This window comes from Neolamprologus multifasciatus, chromosome 7 (assembly GCF_963576455.1).
Source record: "Neolamprologus multifasciatus chromosome 7, fNeoMul1.2, whole genome shotgun sequence".
Classification (NCBI taxonomy): domain Eukaryota; kingdom Metazoa; phylum Chordata; class Actinopteri; order Cichliformes; family Cichlidae; genus Neolamprologus; species Neolamprologus multifasciatus.
Genome location: NC_140445.1, coordinates 30,610,298 through 30,631,948, shown reverse-complemented (window position 1 = coordinate 30,631,948; position 21,651 = coordinate 30,610,298). Strand labels below are relative to the sequence as shown.

General features: G+C 39.2%; 1 protein-coding gene across 5 annotated transcripts in view; it reads right to left on the bottom strand.

Annotated features, from left to right (window-relative positions):
• Window positions 1-21,651, bottom strand: part of cntfr (ciliary neurotrophic factor receptor) — a 223,666-nt gene that overhangs the window by 126,784 nt on the left and 75,231 nt on the right. For 4 of the 5 annotated variants that reach the window (XM_085169227.1, XM_085169225.1, XM_085169226.1 and 1 more), the window contains one exon: window positions 7,331-7,400. In XM_085169227.1, coding sequence (XP_085025353.1) covers window positions 7,331-7,400 — 70 coding nt within the window. The other variant, XM_085169229.1, reaches the window with a different exon arrangement.

Here is a 21,651-nt window from a genome sequence, read left to right as displayed (position 1 = left end):
CTATTTATTTGTCATTAAACACTGGTTAACTGTGACCTGCTGTAAGCCTCATTAGACTGCACTTCCGCTAATGACTCACATTAGCCAACGCACACATCAGCATATTCATATTATTCCTTTAAAGAATTGGGTAAAGCCTGGCATGAGTGTATATGCTGGCTAGTGCAATATAATGCTGCTCAAGGGCAGCTTCACCTGCGCTTTCTCCTACACTTTCATCTTGAGACTGTTTGAAACAGAGATATACAAGCAGAGATGAACAGAGAGAAAAAGGCTGAAAAAAGTACCTCTGCAACTTCCACTTTCAGGAGTTGAATGTCAGAGATCAGGGAAGTTGTCTTTGTATGTTGAATGCTGTTAATGAAAGGTGGATGAGGTGGAGAGGTAAAAGAAAAAAAGACATAAAGCAAGGTCGTGAGAAGATGCAGTGAAGAAAACTTGTTGCTCATTTGAGTTCTGGTGCGGCTCTCACATATAGTGTTCATTTTCACTTCTAAAGGGCCATATCAGAAGAACTCAACTGAGATTTAGGGGTTCTACTTCTACATTCTATCAACTGTAATTTAAGAGGTTTCTGGGTAATATAGCAACATCTGTTAAGACTTATAGTCTAATATTTTAACAATTTTTTAATATGTTACTACAAGTTTATGAGAATTAACAAAAAATATGGCAAAAAAATGGTGGTTAGCCACATATTTTGTAAAATGGGTTTATTATTATGAAAATGCATTATAGACTAAACCTCAAAGTTTTATGGAAAACCATCGATACAATATTTATTTTATGACTGTTTGAACCATTAGGACCTTCAACTGCACTGCTGCCAGTCAGTGTCAGTTTTCAGGAACTTCCCTGCTGTGCTCCATTAAAGCTTACAGATCTAGTTTTCAAATTCATTTATACATTTTGGGTGGAAAACTGAAAGATAAAATTTTAATGTGCATGTTATTTAACTGCTTCAGAGTTTTGGGAAGCAGCCATCAGAGAGTGATGACTTTACTGGGATTCCCAGTCAAGCTTTGATCAAAGGCTTACTGGGAATGCCTGCTAAAAGATTAATGAGTTAAGAGTTAAGAGTTAGATGGGACAATACACATAGACACACACTAAGTCCGATAGCACACAAACAAACACTTCGACTCAGATAGCGAGATTCTGAGATTCCATATCTTGGCATAAAACAGTGATTGGTTGGAAATGGGCCATTACCAGACAGATTATATCAGGCAGTCGGGAATCCGAAATCTATAGTGGACAAATTATAGAATATTTAGTAGTGAACATTAATGGATTCTACAGATATTTGTTTTTCCTATCTCACATTTTGTATTTTCCGGCTGAAGTGAACTTATGATATGACAAAGAATTAAACGAAAACTGATAATTTAGTTTTTCTTTATATTGTAGTTGTCTTCCAGTATTTATTTCAAGTTTTAGCCTGACAAGATATCTATATTTCCTTATTTCAACACATATAAATCATTGAATAACTTTACGAGAACAAAGTAATTTGTTAGAGAAAGAAATGCCCTGTTTTCTTCAGGAGTTGGATGTTAATCTACACAGATCCTACCTCAACTAAAATAATAATTAAAAAAAAAAAAAACCCTCAAACTTTATTAAGGCAATTGCTGTGATTCTAAATTGGCTGTACTGTCCCTCTGTGTTGGTCCTGCAACAGGTTGGCGACCTGTCCAGAGTGTACCCCGCCTCTTGTCCTATGTTAGATGCCATAGGCTTCACGGGCCTGTGATCCTTAATCGGACAAGCAGAAGATAATAAATGAAAGGAATAATTTAATACATGTTCAGGATTCCCTGCTACTTGAAAGGTATAATCCAAGGTCAGAGAGAGATAATATCATATCATTTGAAATTTTCCATGTCATATTTGATGTTCCAATTCACACAAAACCAATTTAATCAAAAATGGATAAATACTTTAGAAAGGAGTAGCTGAAAATCAGTACCGAGTCCATTTGATCCATTATCGCTAAAATGTATTTTAGTCATTTGTGGTTTCATTTAAGAACTTTTGGTCTCAAACATGACCTAGTAGCATGTTGGGAATAACAGAGCATATCAACAACTTCATTACTTTAGGTTGTATTAACCCAAATATTTTCAGTGAAACAAAAACATTTCACTACATTTATCTCAGGACTGTTTTGGCTATTGACCAGTTTCTTTTCTTCTTTTTTTATGTTACTTTTAGTTTTCAATGTATTCTTTTGGCAACATTTGTTTTTGTGTTTCAAAATCATGATCAAATTAGGCTACTTCACTTTGCCTGTCTGCCAATCCAGTCAGTCAATCAATTGGTTGAGCTCCATCTTGAATTTAATACAAGCAATGTGCCAAATAAGGAACACTGATTACTTTGAGTGCTACTCACAATAATGAGTGCACTTGAGGTTTCTTCTGCACATACATGGCTTAAACATACAAGACAGCCAGGAAAGCAGACACACTACACCAGCATCACCTATAATTTACAGCAGCTGTCTATTTTCTCTGATAACACATTAGAAAGCAGCGAAATTCCATGAATAATTGCTCCAAATAAGTTGTCTCTGGTAATTCTAAACGTGTGCTCAAGACTTTTAGAATTACCAACAAAAACATTGCTGCTGCCATGACAGCTTTTCACTAGAATGGAACTTGTTTTAAACCTCTCTCATTTCTTTGGCTTAAAAACCTATGACTTTTTTTTTGGTTTGTGTGATTTCAATCAACTTGTCTTACAGTACATTTGTCGAGCTTGATGCAAATATACATGATCAGTTATAATATAGTTAGTTTGCATGTCAGATTTTAATAAGAAGTCATCCTGCAGAAGATCCTACATTCCCAACCAAAAACTGCAGCATTTGCACTACAAGTGAGTTAAAAAAATGATTTAAAAAAAGTCATTTTAATCACCCATTTGGATCTTAATTTATGAAAACACACAGTGATATAGACAGACTGTACTGGATTAGTAGGAGATACAAGCATTAAAAAGCACCCAGGTATATGTATACTGTATTTCAGTCTGACATCTTGCTTTTGGAGTGCTGCAGCTATTAAAGCTAATTACGTATGTCTAGATGAGCATCTGCACATGAATTAAATTAGACTTGGCAGCCTTGCATGATAAATGGTGAAAAAATGCCAGGATTGATTTAATTTCAGCATTTATCATGATGTATTCAAAAGAGTATGGATAAATATGGCTGCAGTTTAGCAAAGTATACGCCCAGGCATGTTGGAAAGCCATGGCAGCGCGTGTCGAAAGCTTAAGAAATAGATACAGCTTTGACAGCTGTAATACCATGGAATTAGTGCAGGAGTTAACCTCTTACTTTCCTGCTCTCTTTTTCTCTCTCTCCTACTTTCACCCTGTTGTACCACTTTCTGTTTCATGAGTCTCTCTATCTTCCTCTCTCTCTTTTCAATCCATAGCAGTCAGATGGAGGGTAAGGTACAGAGACTCAGCAAAGGCCAGAGATGAAGCGCACAAAAACATTTAGTGACAGTGGTGTACCAGCAAATGATGTCACGGGTGATAAATCTGCTGCTGATCACTTGTCGGATGGATTACGGAGTTAGTGGAGAAAGCAATGATGTGAAAGCAAAAAAGTATCTAGAGCAAAGGGATGGAATAATGTAAAGTATTAGAGGGACTGAACAGGAGGAGAAGGATGGCAAAATTAAAAAAAAAACAAAATAAAATAAACCATGAGGCTGGTAAGTGTGGATGATGTGAAGACTGAATTAGAGAAAGAGGATGAAGTATTGAGTTGGGGAGAGAGGAGGATGGAGGGGGCAACAGAGAGACATTGAGGGAGGGGGAGAGATGGAGGGGATGATTATGAGTGGAAATGTTCGTCTCTCAATCAGGATATGGACTCCCATAAATAACTTGCCCTCTCAGTCAACAGCATGATGTCACCACATTTACTCTCACTCTCTCTCTCCTACAGTAGTCGCATACACAGAGATAAGGTGGAGGAGCAGATGTAGCTGCACTATTTCTGTCATAAAAAAAAATAAGAGGAAAATTCAGCTGAAATGTATGCAATCTCAAAATGATCTCAATTACGCCTCATTTTCCTCACTCCATGTTTAATTTTCTTCACTTGTTTTGTTCTACTCCTTCCGTTCTCCATTGAGTGTTCTTGTGCAGTTAATTTGTATTCTCATTGTGCTTGTTCTCAGTATTTACTGTTTGAGGCACCCCATTAATGTAATGGTATTGCTTTGACTAGGGACTCTCTGGTATATCTCAGGAATAAAACAAGACAGAGAGAAAGACGCAGAGAACAGGATGAAGAGGGAATGAAAGAACACAACGAAAGATAAAAAACAGAGCTAGAAAGAGGTTTTTGAACTCATACGTGATCAATCATATAGGCGGATTCATTTTTTTATATAATGTGAGTGACTGTATCACTACTGAAATATAATAATCTGGAAATACAATAATGATAATTTTATATCTATATTTTCTCTTTGTAGAAATGTATTCTCTAATGCTTTTTCCCCTAACATATTTTTGGCTCCATCCGTTATCATTCCTGTCCCCCCTCTATCTATCTCCTTGTCCATTTTCACACACTTAAGTGTAGAAAAAAGTGCTTGTATAAATAGGTGAATGAGGCATGTTGTATAAAATGTTTTGAGTGTTCAAGTAAAGTAGAAAAGTGCCACGTAAGAACCTGGCCATTTACCATTCAATAGATGTTTTATTAGAAGAATACCATTTCTATTGTCTGAGGTTCCTCTCAAGTGTTGTTTTCTTTTATTCAATAAATAGCTAAATGGCCAATTTATGTGCTGTCCTCCATATCAGAGCAGCTGTAATTACTTGAGGTGAGGAGTTGTTGCTAAAAAAAATATTGCACCCTATGACCAGCCATTCTCTTTTGATTATTAAGTAAATAGCAGTAAATAGATTTATTGCACATTTCGTTAAAAGAATACGCTTTGTTCCAGTATAAATAGGAGGCAAAACAGATTTTACGCATTTCTTTTATTTCTCCCTTGTGCACTTTGTTCGTGATTGAGAACACCAGCTGCTCTAAAATATCTCAAGATATTCTTTAGTCCCATCGTAACCACTTATGCTGATTATTGCTGAATTCATAATCACAATGATCACAATGTTCTGCTCTTTTTTTAATATCTTTTAATGAATATTTGAATAAAATCGTAATATACAGCCAACACATACTTGGCACAAAAGGATAATAACAGCTTCCCTAATTAATATTAGAGAGAGCTGATTAATCCCAAAGTGTTTTCTTTTTGTGGGTTAGATATAGTAGTCTTACAGCAGTCTTCCATTTAAGGCCATTTTCTCTCTTTACTTCTCAAGAGAGTTCTTGTTTGTTTCATGCCTCCTCATCTGTCTCTTAGTCTCATCGTGCGCCATCCTCTATCCTGTCTTCCAGACAAGAGCGACTTCTGTAAATGTGAAGCTTGTAACTATTTGATTGACTCAGTCTGTAGATGCTTTCTACCACTGTTTCTTATTGTCTTTGTTCAGCATGCACTGCTGTCATTAATTAGGAAGTCTCAAATGGATTTCCTATACACTCCATGTCACACAAACATACTTACACACAAGTACACACAAACACAGTTTGAGCCTTCCTCTGCATGTGCTTTTTGTACAAACTGAGTCAGACCAAGCAAGTTCATTCCCTCTCCATCCCTTAATACTGACTACGTATATGTGTGTGTGTGTGTGTGTGTGTGTGTGTGTGTGTGTGTGTCACAGTGCATGTATGTGCTTCACTCTCACTGCCAAGAAAGGCATACCCCAGGGAATCCTGTCAGTCAAACCTTCTGGCAATTTGTCAGAGCAACAAGGCACTTTGCAATACAAACAGATGTGTTTCTCTCTCTCTCTGTGTGTGTGTGTGTGTGTGTGTGTGTGTGTGTGTGTGTGTGTGTGTGTGTGTGTGTATGACATGTATTGAGTTAGAAAGTGGAGTGCAAATTTTGATACTCATCATCCTACCGCTTTTGTTACTTGGTTACGGATATGTGTTGTGATTCGTTTACACAGACCATATAGGCATTTGTGTGTTACACAGTATAAGATTGCCGAGCTATGGAGCACAAAAAACAGAAAATCCACAAGCACTAGAGTGCTAACATACACCCACAAGTGTACAGAAGTTTTTTTCTCTCACAGGCAGAACTATTTGTTACTAATTTCTTCCTCTTTTCATGTGTGCTATTCCTGTATGCCGTTTGTTTTCACATATTCTGTAATTACTTTTCTTGCTGCCTTTGTCTTACTTTTGTTCAACTTTATTGAACAATGCCAGAAATTTAAGTGGAAAAGCATGATTTCTAAAATACAGCCACATTTTCCACTGAAAAACATCCGTAAAACATATTAAGTGAAGAAGATAAGCATGAAAACAAGCATTCACTGTTATTTTTCTCCATAGGTCTCTTTGTGTTTGCTTTCTGTAGTTTTGATGTCTTCCTCTTACTTTTTTCTTCCTTCATTTTACCCTGAGAAGCTTCCATTTTTCTACTTCGCAGATTTATATATAAATCTGCAATGTCTGCTCTGCTTGTGTGTGTGTGTGTGTGTGTGTGTGTGTGTGTGTGTGTGTGTATAAGAGACCCTCGTGACAGAGTGATGTGCGTCATTGACTTCCTTAGACTCTTCCTCTGGGTCATCTGATTTAAACAGTCCAATATCATTGGCTAATAAGGCAATGCCACTCTTCTCTAGAATTGAAGTGACTCTTTTACTTCCTTTAAACACACACACACACACAAACATGCGCACGCACACACCCACCCACCCATTTAAACACATGGTCTAATTTACAGTCCTGAATCTTGGGTGAAGTCTCAAAAGAGCAGTCACTGCATTATCTACTTTCCAATTTCCCTTTCTCCCTCACAACTTCAGTACACGAGTGCTCATGATCATCAGTTGATCTGGCTACCTACTTTGTTGAACCAACATTTGTTTCTGAGTAAGCCTTAGCACCACATAGCACCACATAGCATGGGGTAACAAGATGATTTGATAAGCTTTCTCTCAAAGGTTCATTTGTCTTAGACTGTTGCACCTTTGACCTCAGACCGAGTGGCCAAATGACACACAGCTCAAATCCGTAAACATACTGCAATCTTTAAAACGACTTCATGAGCACAGAAATAGAAACAATGCAGGGAGCCGAGGGTGTAGAAGACAGTGAAGTTAACAGGGAGAAGAAGAAAAACTGTCAAACTTTCTGAGCATAAAGGAGAGGCAGAGCAGGCCTTAGAACAGAAATGGAGGAGCAAATCAAGAAAAGGAAATGCATACTCACCATTGCGAGGATAGGCTACCACCACTGCAGCCAGAACTACACAGCACAACGATGTCACAAGGTTTGCCATCTGTAGACACATACACAGCAAAGTTATCAGTGCGTGCAAGAGCCAAGGAGCCGGCTAGTGAGTGTGTCCGCCTGTCGTCCTGATTGACTGACAGACCCATAGACGCCTACAATGTAAGAGATGTAAGAGATGGAGAGATAGCTGCTTCCTCTCTTCTCTCTGTCTCTCTCAGTGTCTATCTCCCTTCAGTATTGCTGTTGCTGAAGTGGTTTTGGGCTTTTTTTTCCTCGTGTCCTCCTGTTTCTTTCCCACTCCTTTATTTCCTTTCTTTACTCCTCTCATCTGCTGATATCAATTTCACTGTGTAACCTTACTCTCTTTTTCTTCATGTGCATCTCTCTCCTTCTGTCTCTCATTGTGTTCATCAGTCTAATGGGTCCATCCTCTCTGGGATGGGCTATGGCCAGCAGCTCTTAAAGGTATAGCACACCATAAACAAATGCACAGCTCTCGTCTAAAACAACAATAATTCACGGGCACCCCTTCGTCTTACGTACTTTAGTTTTACCAGTTGAAAGTGAGGTGAGATGAAAGAGGCTTTAAGTTGCACACATCTTTTGCTTTCTCATACTTTCAATGCTTTGGTCTTTAAGTTTCATGCATTTTCTTTTCCCAAAATAACAGTCTCAGTGCTCTCTTAAAATAAATAGGTTTCGTTCATTCTTGCAAAAACATTGTAAAAATGACAAATTGTGGTTATAAAAGGGGAGTTATGGTTATTTTACAGCAGCTGGCTAAGGTAGCGGGCTCCTCTAAAAAGAACAATGTAGGATTTTAGGGGTAGTTGTGCAAGGTCTTTTTTGCAAACCACAGTGGTTTGATCAATCGAGTAGATCTCAGGCAATAAGTCATGTTGCCAGAACCAAGTATGGTTTTTCTTTCTGCTAGGTCAACTCAGGGGTTACAGTATGCATGGTGTCATTCTACAAGTACTATGAGTGACTCCCCTTTATAATGTCTACATTTGTTTTTACCAACTTATTTGCGAAGGTTCCAGTATATGATCATTTGTCCGCTGATGAGATGCTAGTGCCCCCTCATCTGCAGAAAGTTGCAAGGTCAGAGGCCAGGGTCAGCTACAACAGAGCTACCCCGCAGCAGCTTCTATGAATGCACAATCTTGTACAAGAAAAGTTGAGCTTGGTGGAGCCTTGCCAACAATGGGCCTTGAACCTAGATCCTCCCATTAAAAAGTGGCCTCTCTCTTCACTCTCCATCTACTCTCCGGTGCCTGGGCTGTTTCTCTGTCTCCTTTCCTCTGTTATGTGAGGAGAAATACTTGGCTCTCATACAGACAGAGGTTGTCTAAGGGTCCGCTTGCTGCTGAGACCTGTGGTGAGTAAGGTGTGTGTGTCTGCATGAGAAGAACACAGTGAGCACTCCAAATAGAGGCAGAGAAAGGAAAGTGAATTTCCTTGTTCTTTTGATGCGAGACTCCAGCTGTTAAAAACCTGTGTCATATCCCATTACATCTTCCTCTTTGTTTGGCTTCAGCTCTTGTTTCTTCCCTTTACTTGATTCTCTTTTCTGCTTCTTTACTTCAATCCCTTTTTTCCCCTCTCCTAAATCACTCTTTTCAGTAGGCATCTCTTCCTCTCCCTCCTTATATCATACCCTTCACTTGTCTTGTCTCTCTTTGTTAGGGTTGAACATGAACACCACTGCTCCATGTTTAAGCATCTCACAAATGGGGAAATACATCTGCAACTACTGCAGAGTTATGCTCAAGAACATGGAAAAGCTTTTACAATCACACTAAAACAATCAGACACTGAAAACTTTTTTTTCAGGGGATTTTTTTTTTTATTTTCTTTTATGAATGACCAAACTAAAGCTGGGACACAAATAACTGAGAATTCAGACAACCATTCAATTTAGTAGGTAGCTATTTTTCCCTCTCTGTATGAAAATGTATACCATGTTAGCTTGGGTGCCTGACATCAGTCCCAAAGAAGTAATCATCACGCTTCAGCTCAGCTGACAGTTGCTAATTTAGTGACATGGGGCTAAAAAAAAAAGAGTGAATGACAAATCTATAGCTGTGTAGCATAGCAATGCAAGCAGGAATCTTACTCTTTTCTACACTGTTCTGTGATTGGCAGAGAGCTGCAAGTTAGCGCTCCGAATGAGATGTTTGCACAGGTGTTGTTGTTCTTGTGGTTTGTTACCCAAACAGAGGCTATGCACAGTGTGAGAGATAAAACCAATGATGCAGTTATAAATTCTGCTGCCACGCCCCGCATCACCCCCAACTCCCATTGCCCAGACAGCCCAAGCATATCCGTTGGTAACAAATATCCATAATAACACAATAACTAGTGAAGACAGTAGAAACAGTAGAAAACTGTATTTGGGACCGCACTACTGAGAAATTAAGGGGAATAATATAAAACGCTGTCCTTTATTCACACAAATCACAATAAAAAGGACAAAATCTGATTTTTCGATTGATTTTTCGAGTGATTTTTTGCAATTTTTATGATGTTAAATATATTATATTGTGAAAAAATGTTAATGAGACAACTCTCAAAGAGTATACCAACCCCTGTGGCAAAAATGTAAACAATGCTCTCAGTTTGCTATTTAGCCATCATCGTACCAGTTTTAATTGCTCCAACTACGTATTTTGGGGGATTTTCTTGTCTTTACACAGCTGAGCTGAGACTGTTTAAATGGTACAGTAAAAATGGAAGAAAGTCTGTATAGTTATTTTCATTTAATCTGTGATGGCTGCATGTTTGATTTTAAGATTTTGACAACCTTCTGTTGAGTCACCTGTTGAATGCTGCATTGCACTGCAATTTTTTACTTAACAGTATTGACTTTGCATTGATTTTTTTTTGGTTATGTACGTGTGTGTATGTGTGTGTGTGTGTGAGTGTGAGTGTGTGTGTGTGTGTGTGTGTTTGTGTGCGCCAGCCAAAGATTAAAATAGTGACTGAAAGTTTGCATGCAAAGATATGATTGAGAGATTGTGTGTTTGTGCTCCTGCACTGGAGTTTCTGTTAGTATATATGAGTGATTGGCAGCTCATATGTATTTCATCTGAACAGATATTGAGGAGAATGACAGGGGGTGAAATTAAAATTGCATCCCCTGTCACATCATCACAATCCCCATCTCTGCTCTTCATTTTCTAAGTGCTGGTTTGCTCATCAAAATCCAAATGACGTTTGTGTGCCTGGGTGTTTGCATGCATTTAAGACTATGTGGGTTCAAATGCTCCAATATGTGTGTCTATGCTCGAAACCGTGGGGGTATTTAGCCCGTCTATCAGAAAACAATACAGTTTTGAAATCTGACAGCTTCAGATCGTTCACATAATGACAACCCACGGGCGGTTAGAGCTGCAATCACGCAAACTCGGTACAAACTCTCATGCCTTCATTTCTCCATTCCTACCTACCCTGACTCACCCATTTATACCCTCCGTTTTCCATTCTTATTCCATATTTATTTATTCATTTCTTATTGGAGGGGAAAGGGCTGAATAGGCGTGATTCTTTTGGCTGCTTAATTAAAATATATAATTCATCTGCGTCAAATGATTTTGCCTCTGCGCCTTTGTGGAGTCCGATTTGGGAACATTTGCATTTAAATTGGAAAGCCAGGAGGGAAATACACTAGGCAGGCTAGGTTTGTGTGTAAGTGGAGATAGAAGGCATCCTTCTGTTAAAGAAATACACATACATTATTATTAGTATTAGTATTAGTATTTTTGTTACTTTGGTCCAAAAATGTCCAAATTCAAACTACTGTGGCTGGCCGAAAGCTACAATAAGGCGTCTTGTAACTGAAATGGTCCTCTTAGAACTTTGTGATCCCGTCACAGCACCAACTTCAGTCAGTAAGGCGTGCTTCTCCATGCCCATTAATTTGAATTCAGACTTAATAAACCAAACGCTGACTGAAGTATAGATGCTATATTGTTTTTGGTCTCTCAAAAATAAAGTGTCCAAATTCCTCCTGTCAGCAAGCTGTCAGAAATACCTTATTGCAAATGTGTCTGCTGTTCAATACAACAAAATTGAATCAAATTAAAAGAAAAAACAGCAGCCCCTGAGTAACATATAAGTCCTTTGTTTTATACCAAGGGAAAAGAGCAAAGCTATCAACATCATCATAAGGAAACCTAACAAAAGATGACGGTTCCCTGCTGTCTGTAAATAGTTTGTTCTTCTTGGGAAATATCCACCATGTGGGAAAATGAGGCCCATTCACTTGACAACATAAACCCAAAACAAATGATTTAACTTTAAATGGTTATAGCTACCCCTCTTTATTCAGTGATTCCTGCAGGGTATGTAGTGCATTGAGATTTATGGATCTACGGGCAGTTAAAGAATATATGATGCTGAGACAGTGGCGCATTATCCAGCTGGGACCTAGCTAAAGGTCGGATGCTGAAACCAGCGTGTCTGGCACCACAGAGCATGTTAAATGTCTATGAAATCTAACTTACCTTCCCTGCTGGCATTATATACTAACTCACAGTAACACAACTCACCATCTGGAGGAATAAGCTGCTCAGATAAACAGGAAAGGCTGCCTAATATAGAAGAAAGAGTGTACAAGACAGTCAGTCACACCACCCTTCTCTTGCAGCTAGAATATAAGGCCTGCAAGAGTACTAGTCTCTTTAAATCCAAGCAATTTAAAAAGATACATGCAACCATAATAAATTGTAAATGATGGCAGGAGATCCAGAAGGAGAATTTGACAATGACAGGGGGAAGTTGAACATCTCCAGATAATTGGATATTCGTATAAAGTAAAACCTTGAAACTCTAAAGCAAGGCATCATATCCAGGAGGTACACTTGTACTTTAAAAGAATCCTTTCTTCAGAAATACAACCCCTGCTCTATCTGCCATTTAATGTACTTATAATATGACTTACTTTTGATAATTTGTCCTACCTTGAAGCTATGATAGAAAAGCAGAGTTTTTATTTTATTATAGTTTTTTTTTCCTCCAAGGGGACATAGATAACGTTTGTGAATGATCTCTCCTGCTCAAAAATAAGGAAAATATGTATATTAAAATATATATAAATATATATTTTCTGTTCCTTTAAAAAAAAAAAAGCAGCCACATGGCATGTGAATCAATTTTGGGGCAGCAGGGTTTATGTTGCTAATTGGAATTTTCTCCAAAGGGTGACAAAAGTCAACAAATTGTTTTAAGCAACAATTAGTTGATCAAACCTCTCTACTCCCAAATTTGTGACTAGTGCACTGCAGGGAAAATAAACTTAAATGAAAAAGCATAGCACCACCTGATGCTGTCTTTCTGTTTACAAAAAAATTACTGCAGTGTGTAGTTTTTCATTCTTATTTTTCTAATTTCAGAGCTCTCAGATAGATAGACAGATAGATAGATAGTAGGGGTGCAACGATACACAAAATTCGGTTCGGTTCGATACTTTGGTGTCACGGTTTGATATTTTTTCGATACAAAAAACTGTTCATGGCTTTTTAATTTGTCATTTATTAAAATCATAAATATATATTTTAACTCAAAAGTACAGTTTTTAAATTTAATGTTGCTCAAACAAAAAAATAACGAAGAAAAAATTTGATCGAGAAATCACTCATCTTTGGAAAAAGAGAGTTTATTACAGAGAAATGGCTCTTTCCAAAATAAAAGCTATACTGTACGCTTCTTCTGGGCTATATTCTCAGCAGCATATTAAACATATCAGGTCCCCATAAGGAGAATCATGTGCTAACGGCTGTCTAAATGACTCGGGTACAGTTTGTAGCATGTGTGCTTGTTGTTTTTGTCTGCTTCCACTTGTCTTTGCATTAGGATGATGTCGGCGTAAATGTGCAGTCATATTCGTTGTGTTCCCACTAGTGCTGTCAGCGTTAATCTCGTTGAAATGACGTTAACGCCACAACACGGCAAATCTCCGTTAACAAGCTACCGCGGATTGCCCCGTGCGTGGGGCTGGACGGCCAACACGTTAACGAGCTAACTGCGCTAACACACTAGTTCCCACCAATGTAATTGAGCATTGCGTGGCACATCCAACATACTGTTTTACTTTAGTCCATGACGCGCTTACCTTCAGGGTCATACTTCACATGAAAACGAAAATAGTTCCTAAGGCCAGATCTGAATGAGGGTGGGGAAGGTTCAATTTGCCATGTTGCAACTAGAGCTTAACTTCTGTCCTGCTAGCTTGCGCTGTGCTCAGTGGATCTGCGCTTGACAGTGCAGCCTAGGCAGCAGTGGCGGTCCTAGCCTGTTTGGCGCCCCGGGCGAACACTCCCTCTGGCGCCCCTCCCCTCCCCCCCCCCCCACCCCCCACCCCACCCACACGCACACACACACACACACATATGAAGAGCGAGAGAGTATGCAGGCCAGATCTGAATTAAGGTGGGGGAGGTTCAATTTGCCATGTTGCAACGAGAGCTTAACTTCTGTCTCGCTAGCTTGCCCTGCGCTCAGTGAATCTGCGTTCGACTACTCCGCCTAGGCTGCACTATCGAACGCAGATCCACTGAGCGCTCAACACAGACAGCATCGTCAGAAGGAAAGTTGATAAAAATAAATTAAAAATTTTGTATTGTTCGATACATATGCGTACCGAACCGAAAGCACTGTATCGAACGGTTCAATATCGATACGAGTATTGTTGCACCCCTAATAGATAGATAGATAGATAGATAGATAGAATTTCTTTCACATCACCTATTAGTGGCATACACTTACACTCAAACACAAAATCACACATAACCATCACCACTGTAATTTTAAATTCCCTGCTCCCTATACAGTAATACAAGTTCTTCATTCCCATAATGCATTGCTTTGCTTGGCAACACTAATTCTCTCATCAATCATGCAGAGTTGCTGCAGATTATCTACAATCACTGGGTATGGCGGGGTGGGAGATGTTTAGCCTGATAGTGTGTCTGCTGGCATTTTGGCTACAGTGTACACACATGCATACACACACAGTTGGCATTTGGTGCAAAGTGTTGATAGCTGGATGACTGTGACCTTTTTCACAGTCGCTCTGGCTATAATTGCTCACTAAAGATACCGTCAATCGTGTCTCAAGAGGTAGCAGGGGTTGAGCCCACAATCACACACAAGCGCACGCGTGCAGTTCCTTGTGCATGTGGATGACAGCATTTAGGTCTAAGTGATAAATTTAGCAATTGATCACATGTGACTGCTCTCAGCTGGCTGAGATTTAGAGGACCTGAACACGTCAGTTGCTATGTATCATGTGTCCTGCTGGTGCTGCTGTTGTGGTGATCTCCCGTCACTAAGCTGGACTGTCTGATGTGTGTTAGTGTTTTAGAAATAGCCAAAAGCTGCACACTTACCAACACAGAGGCACGAGCTGCTGTTTTTAATCCTCCGAATATTATTTGTAAAATGTTATTAACAGCCGGAGATTAAACATTGAAGTCTACCTCATTAACAGAAAGGAAAAATAAAATAAAAAAACAGCAAACAGTCCAAACAAATCTAGCACTTGGATGCATGAATGGGACTCACCCTATTTATGTCAGGTAACAGATATTTGAGGTGTGTTATGCGTTTTGTATGCATGCGTATGTCTGTTTTTGCATCCACCCAGCCATCTGGACCTCCTTGTGTGTGTACAAGTGGATTTTAGGTGGTTATAAGCTCTGAAAAAACACACAGTTACCTCCAGCCCTCTCACCTTTGAACTCTATAAGTGTATCAAAGCTAAGAAAACAGAGCACTCTGTGTGTGTGTGTGTGTGTGTGTGTGTGTGTGTGTGTGTGTCTGTGTGTGTGTGTGTCTGTGTGTGCGTCTGTGTGCAGATGTGTGTCCCAGCTTTCTTAAATTCTATCAGGCTTCCGATAGTGGGTGTGTTCTCCCCTTTGCGAACTGGGAGCTTCCAGGAGCTGTGCAGCATGTGTAAGAGCGGTATGTGTGTGTGTGTGTGTGTGTGTGTGTGTGTGTGTGTGTGTGTGTGTGTGTGTGTGTGTGCGTGTGCGTGTGACAAAGGGAGAGTGTTATGTATGGGCTGTAATGTTCTGAACAGAGGTGTTTTTACAGAGAGTTAATCAGAACCAGGGCTGAGGCCTTGCACAACTGGGTGAACGCCACACACACAGGAAATAAAAAGCAAAAGTCACTTTCTAATTGCTTGAATGACAGAACTGTAACTGGTAATTTCTGTTATGCCAGGCTGTTATATGATGCAACTTAGTGAACTCTAACAAAAGATGTGCAGACGTTTCAGCCAATATATGTGTGTGTGTGTGTGTGTATATATATATATATATATATATATATACATACACTAAGGATGCAACAATACTAGTATCGATATTGAACCGTTCGATACAGTGCTTTTGGTTCGGTACGCATAGTATCAAACAATACAAAAATTTAAATTTATTTTATCAACTTTTCTTCTGACGATGCTGTCTGTGTTGAGCGCTCAGTGGATCTGCGTTCGACTACTCTGCCTAGCAGTAGCGGTTTTTGATACGGGCGACACGGGCATCATGGGCATCGGCCAAAAAAAATAAATAAAAAATGCTCGTACTCATGCTGCCCCGACATCATGCCAGCGCATATTAGGAATGGTACAGGCACCGATCGGTTTTCTATTGCCCATTTGCTGGGAGTAAGGGCGCCCTCCGTTTGCGAGGTGCGCCTGCTGCTTGCTGCACAGGGAGGAGAGGGCGGGGCGGCGGGGGATTCACTGGCTGGCTGGAGCAGCATCTAATAACGAACTCGCAAAATAAAACAAAATAAAAACAAACCAACAAACACAAAACACCAGACATTATGATACAGACTTATAATTTGCACCGATGTTTTTTCGAAATTCTATACGCGAAAAGTGAGCGCGAGAGCCCTTGGTACGCCTGCTCGCTGCTGAAGTCAAAGTAAACTTTATTGTCATCTCCGCTACATACAGTCCAGTATATAGAGAGACGAGGCTCCAGTTACAGCAGTGCAAGTAAACAAACAATAAATATAAGAAGAGTAAGAAAATAAATATACACTTACAGTTGCTCCAAAAAGAAATGGTAAAAACAGTAACAGTAACAGACTAAACTCCAAACAATACATTATGTTACAGATTTTAATATTAATTAGTCATTGTCAGTTGTTGATTTGTCCTGTTCTCATTGCATGACGAATTATGATGGCTGTTTGGTAGCTGTTTGCATACTATGCATACTCTCTCGCTCTTCATATGTGTGTGTGTGTGTGTGCGTGTGGGTGGGGTGGGGGGTGGGGGGGAGGGGCGCCAGAGGGAGTGTTCGCCCGGGGCGCCAAACAGGCTAGGACCGCCACTGCTGCCTAGGCTGCACTGTCAAGCGCAGATCCACTGAGCACAGCGCAAGCTAGCAGGACAGAAGTTAAGCTCTCGTTGCAACATGGCAAATTGAACCTTCTCCACCCTCATTCAGATCTGGCCTTAGGAACTATTTTCGTTTTCATGTGAAGTATGACCCTGAAGGTAAGCGCGTCATGGACTAAAGTAAAACAGTATGTCGGATGTGCCACGCAATGCTCAATTACATTGGTGGGAACTAGTGTGTTAGCGCAGTTAGCTCGTTAACATGTTGACGCTGTCCAGCCCCACGCACGGGGCGATCCGCGGTAGCTCGTTAACGGAGATTTGCCGTGTTGTGGCGTTAACGTCATTTCAACGAGATTAACGCTGACAGCACTAGTGGAAACACAACGAATATGACTGCACATTTACGCCGACATCATCCTAATGCAAAGACAAGTGGAAGCAGACAAAAACAACAAGCACACATGCTACAAACTGTACCCGAGTCATTTAGACAGCCGTTAGCACATGATTCTCCTTATGGGGACCTGATATGTTTAATATGCTGCTGAGAATATAGCCCAGAAGAAGCGTACAGTATAGCTTTTATTTTGGAAAGAGCCATTTCTCTGTAATAAACTCTCTTTTTCCAAAGATGAGTGATTTCTTGATAGATTTATTATTTTATCCCTTTGTTGTTTCAGCAACATTAAATTTAAAAACTGTACGTTTGAGTTTAAATATATATTTATGATTTTAATAAATGACAAATTAAAAAAGCATGAACATTCTTTTGTATTGAAAAAATATCAAACCGTGACACCAAAGTATCGAACCGAATTAAGTTCGGTAAGTAGCAGCCATAGCAGCCAGGTGCACTAATTTCAGTGAATTAGATTAACTGATATTCAGCAAGTGTGACCATCTTTATAAAAGCAGAAGTTTTGACAGTTTGCTGGTCTGGAGCATTCAGGTGGTGTTAACACAATCTTTCCAGGAAAGGATGCCCCAGCATATTCACCAAAAGGTCAGAGTACTCATAGAACTCATAGCAGTACTCATAGAAGCTGCCAAAAAAATCCAACGGCTACTTTTCAGACTCTACAGGACCTGATTTGCTTGTCAAATGTTAAAGTTTATGTCAGAACAATTAAAAAAAGACTGAACAAGCTTGACTTGTTTGTAAGGGTTGAGGGTTACCAACACAGGAACAGGGTTTAAGTGTGCAAAATTGCATCTGAACCAAGTCTTCTGAAACAATGTCCTTTAGACAGATGAGACCAAAGTGCCCACAATGCACATCATCACATTTGATGAAAAGCAAATACAGCACATCAGGACAAATACCAACTGTCAAGCAAAATTGGAAAAAGTAAAGAATCAAGGTGTTGCAATGGTCGATCAAAGTCTAGACCTCAACCCAACTGAAAAGCTGTGGTAGCACCTTAGGATAGTCAAATAAACAAATTCCCACAAACCTCAATGTACTGAAGCAATGTTGTAATGAAGACTGGACCAGTTCATCTACAATGATGTGAGAGACTGAAAAAGTCACACTGAAACAATTACTTAAAGTTGGTTCTACAATCTACTGGATACTTCACAGGAAACTCTTTGTGTTTTTTTACATGACTATATATCCAGGTCTGTCTTGGTATATGTTGAAAGGGTGTGTGATTCCTTAACCTTCTGGGAAATGTGTCTTCAGAAACAGTCAATGTGACATCTTCAAGAATAACCTTTACTAATGACGGGCCTCATTTACCAGTAGTGTGCACGGGTCTGTGCCTAAATCATGCATTCGAATACTTCACACACATATATTTGATTCCGCAATAACAACTTTCTGACACTGTCCACAGAAGTAAGTTTGTTTTTTTTTCCTTCATTGCAGTGGGTTTCTCATCTCAAATGACATGCTACTTGTCTGCAATCTGCTTTCTTTTTGTTATATTCTGTTAGCCTTTTTTCATATCAACTTTGATTCCAAACTTCTCTTTTGCTGCTTTTTTTTCTTTTTTTAATTAACTTCAGCACCCCAGTTATTTCAGCTGGAGCACAGATTAATTATTTATTTTTAAACTGTTGTCACTGCAATGAACACACTTCGGAAAGCTGCCCCTTCTCTGGATTCCTGCTTGGATGTCAGAATTATTATTTTTTTAAGTTTCTCCAGTTTATGCAGGATTATTAAATGAAGCCCAGTAATCTTGTTTTAACCCAAAGAAAATAATAGGATGATTTTGAGACAGTAATATGCATATTTAAATCTGTTTTCTATCTTTTTTTTTTCAAAAAGCACATTATTAAATAATTTTTCAGAGATCAAGTAGCTATAGGCATTATTTACTATTCTTATTATTATTTACTGCTATAATAGAATTTTACTTACTTTTTTAAAAAATGTATCAATCCCATTCATAATTACACAAAGCTAGATATCATTACACATATGCACCTATGTATTCAACTGTATTTGTTTCTTATGGATTTTTTATATTTTAATTTGTTAAAACAGTTCATCATCCTTATTGGCCCCAAGAAAAACAGTTGTAACATTTGTAACGACTAACTTAAATTCACCCGAAGCTTTGCTCTCATAAAGTCACACTCAACTTACTGATGCAGAGTTTAACCAGAAGTCTTTTGTGACATGTGAGTAATAATTTATAGATCACTCAAGAGCAGACATTCCTAAGGGTTAGTGTGATTAAGGGTTTTCCTCTTCCAAAGCCAGCTGATGTTATACAGGGAATAATTGCATAGGGAATAGGCAATAATTACACTGACCAGTATGCAGGCCAGTCTCTTTTAGGCACCCCTCCCTTCAGTAATGAAAATAAAGAATAGCAAAAATATTCAACATTTTGCATAAAGTCAGATAAGTTCATGGTCCAACTTCAGTCTGGGAAAATGTTTCTGCACCAATGGAGCCCAAAGATACCATAATGATAGAGGTTCAACAGAGTCTCAGTGGCTCATACTGCTGCCTCACAGTGAATGAAACCAAATTTTTTGGTACATTGCTGAAAGGGAATATTTTAAATGCCCACGAGAAAATATAGATTATTGTTATTTTTTGTAGCAAACATGTGTAGAGGGAGATATGAACATGTAAACACTTTTCCCCCATAAATCTCTGTTTATATTTACTCCCAAAGTAGAAATTATTGATCTCTAGGACATGAGCTGTCTTTGTGGGTAAAACGTTTGGAATGAGAATGAGTAAAACAAGTAACACGGGAACAAGCCTGAAAACAAGACAGTAAGGAGAGAAAGGACATATATTAAAAACTAGAAAAAAGAAGCCAGAGCAAGAAGCTGAAGACAAACACAAAATGTATTTCAGACCTGATGTGTGCTGACCGTGTGTGTCTCAGACTGTGTTTGAGAATGCAGGCCTGAGTGGAAACTAAAAACTTTATGTTTACTTGACGTATTTGCCAAGCCTTCTAAGTAAACCAATCAAGTACAGTACCACCATACATAGGGCTTGCACACACTCAAACACAAACATATACAGTAATGTACACATGCACTGCACAAAACTCTATCTGTTCAACTGTCCACTGGTCTGTACCACAGAAGTTTATTTGTAGAGTTCCTCCGGCCTTCATGTAGGTCTGGCTATCGGCTGAGTAGCCTTGCACAGTTGGCTGAAATATACAGTGCACATACAAACACACACAATACACAAAACCACTTGTGTCATGTTGATGCGTGACACACACACACACACACACACACACACACACACACACACACACACACGCTCTTCAAGTATGGTTGCTTAGAACCTCAGTAACCAGATAAACATACTAAATATATTGGAGCATTCACTTAAGGACAGTTAAGTGTCTGTTGCTGAAATCCTGAAATAGGCTTGTGTCTGTGTACACATGTGCACATACAAAGCCAAGTTGTATTTCAGTTATACAAAAAAATACTCAGGAAAATTGTATTAGATGTTGTTTAACTTATCTGACTCTTTTAATATCTAAAAAAGTACTTCATGTACTGAGATGTGAACAGTTTATTATGATGTCCCACCAAGAGCTGCCCAAAACCACAAATTTGATATCCATGAAAAGTACATAAACAAGAGAGCTACGAATCATGGAAATGAAGCAAATATGCAAGAAAGGTACTTACATATTATCCTTTCATACTCTAAAGCCTAGGAAACAGTGACTGCATGCTACACCTAAACCTGCTGAGCACACAGGACATCACATTACATCATAGTCATGCGTTTTGTTGCCCCGGGAAGACTCATCTACTACTGATCATCAGTTTTCTGGAGGTCTACACTTAGTCATCGCTGACTTTAACACTGATGTCATTACTGAAGCTCACCCTGTGTCTATGTGTGTCTCGCGGAGTGAGAAACTCATTAATCGTCTTAGTCAACTGTCTCTGTTCAGCACAAGCCCCATAGGCACACATCCTGTCAGCCATCCTCTTACTTTCTGCCTCTCCCACTGAGGCAATAATTCAACATTTTAACTCAAACTGTCTGTCTCTTTTTGTCTCAATTCACATCTCTCATTCCACCTATTTTCCTTTCCACCTGGTGCGTTTCTGTCATCCTTCCACCTTTGTTCTGTCACTTGTGCCATTCATTATTCTTTCTAGTTTTCCATCTTCTCTTCCTCCATATGCTATCTCTCAGTTTTCAGTTTAAAATAAACAAAAATACATTGGCTATAATTTAGTTTGGCTAAAATGTGTGAGGGCTGTCTAGTGTCTTGTGTTGTTTGGAATCCTCCTCATCTTCCTCTTTCTTCCTCCCTCTCTCCTTCCCTCCCGTAAATGCTGATGATAGCATTTTGTATTTTCACGAGGCAGCGAGCCCTCAACGTCCCCGAGGAATTGGTGTGACGATGATAGACCAATGAGTAAGCAGATCTAGTGACATCCTCTGAATGTAAATGTGCTTCATTGTATAATGCAATAG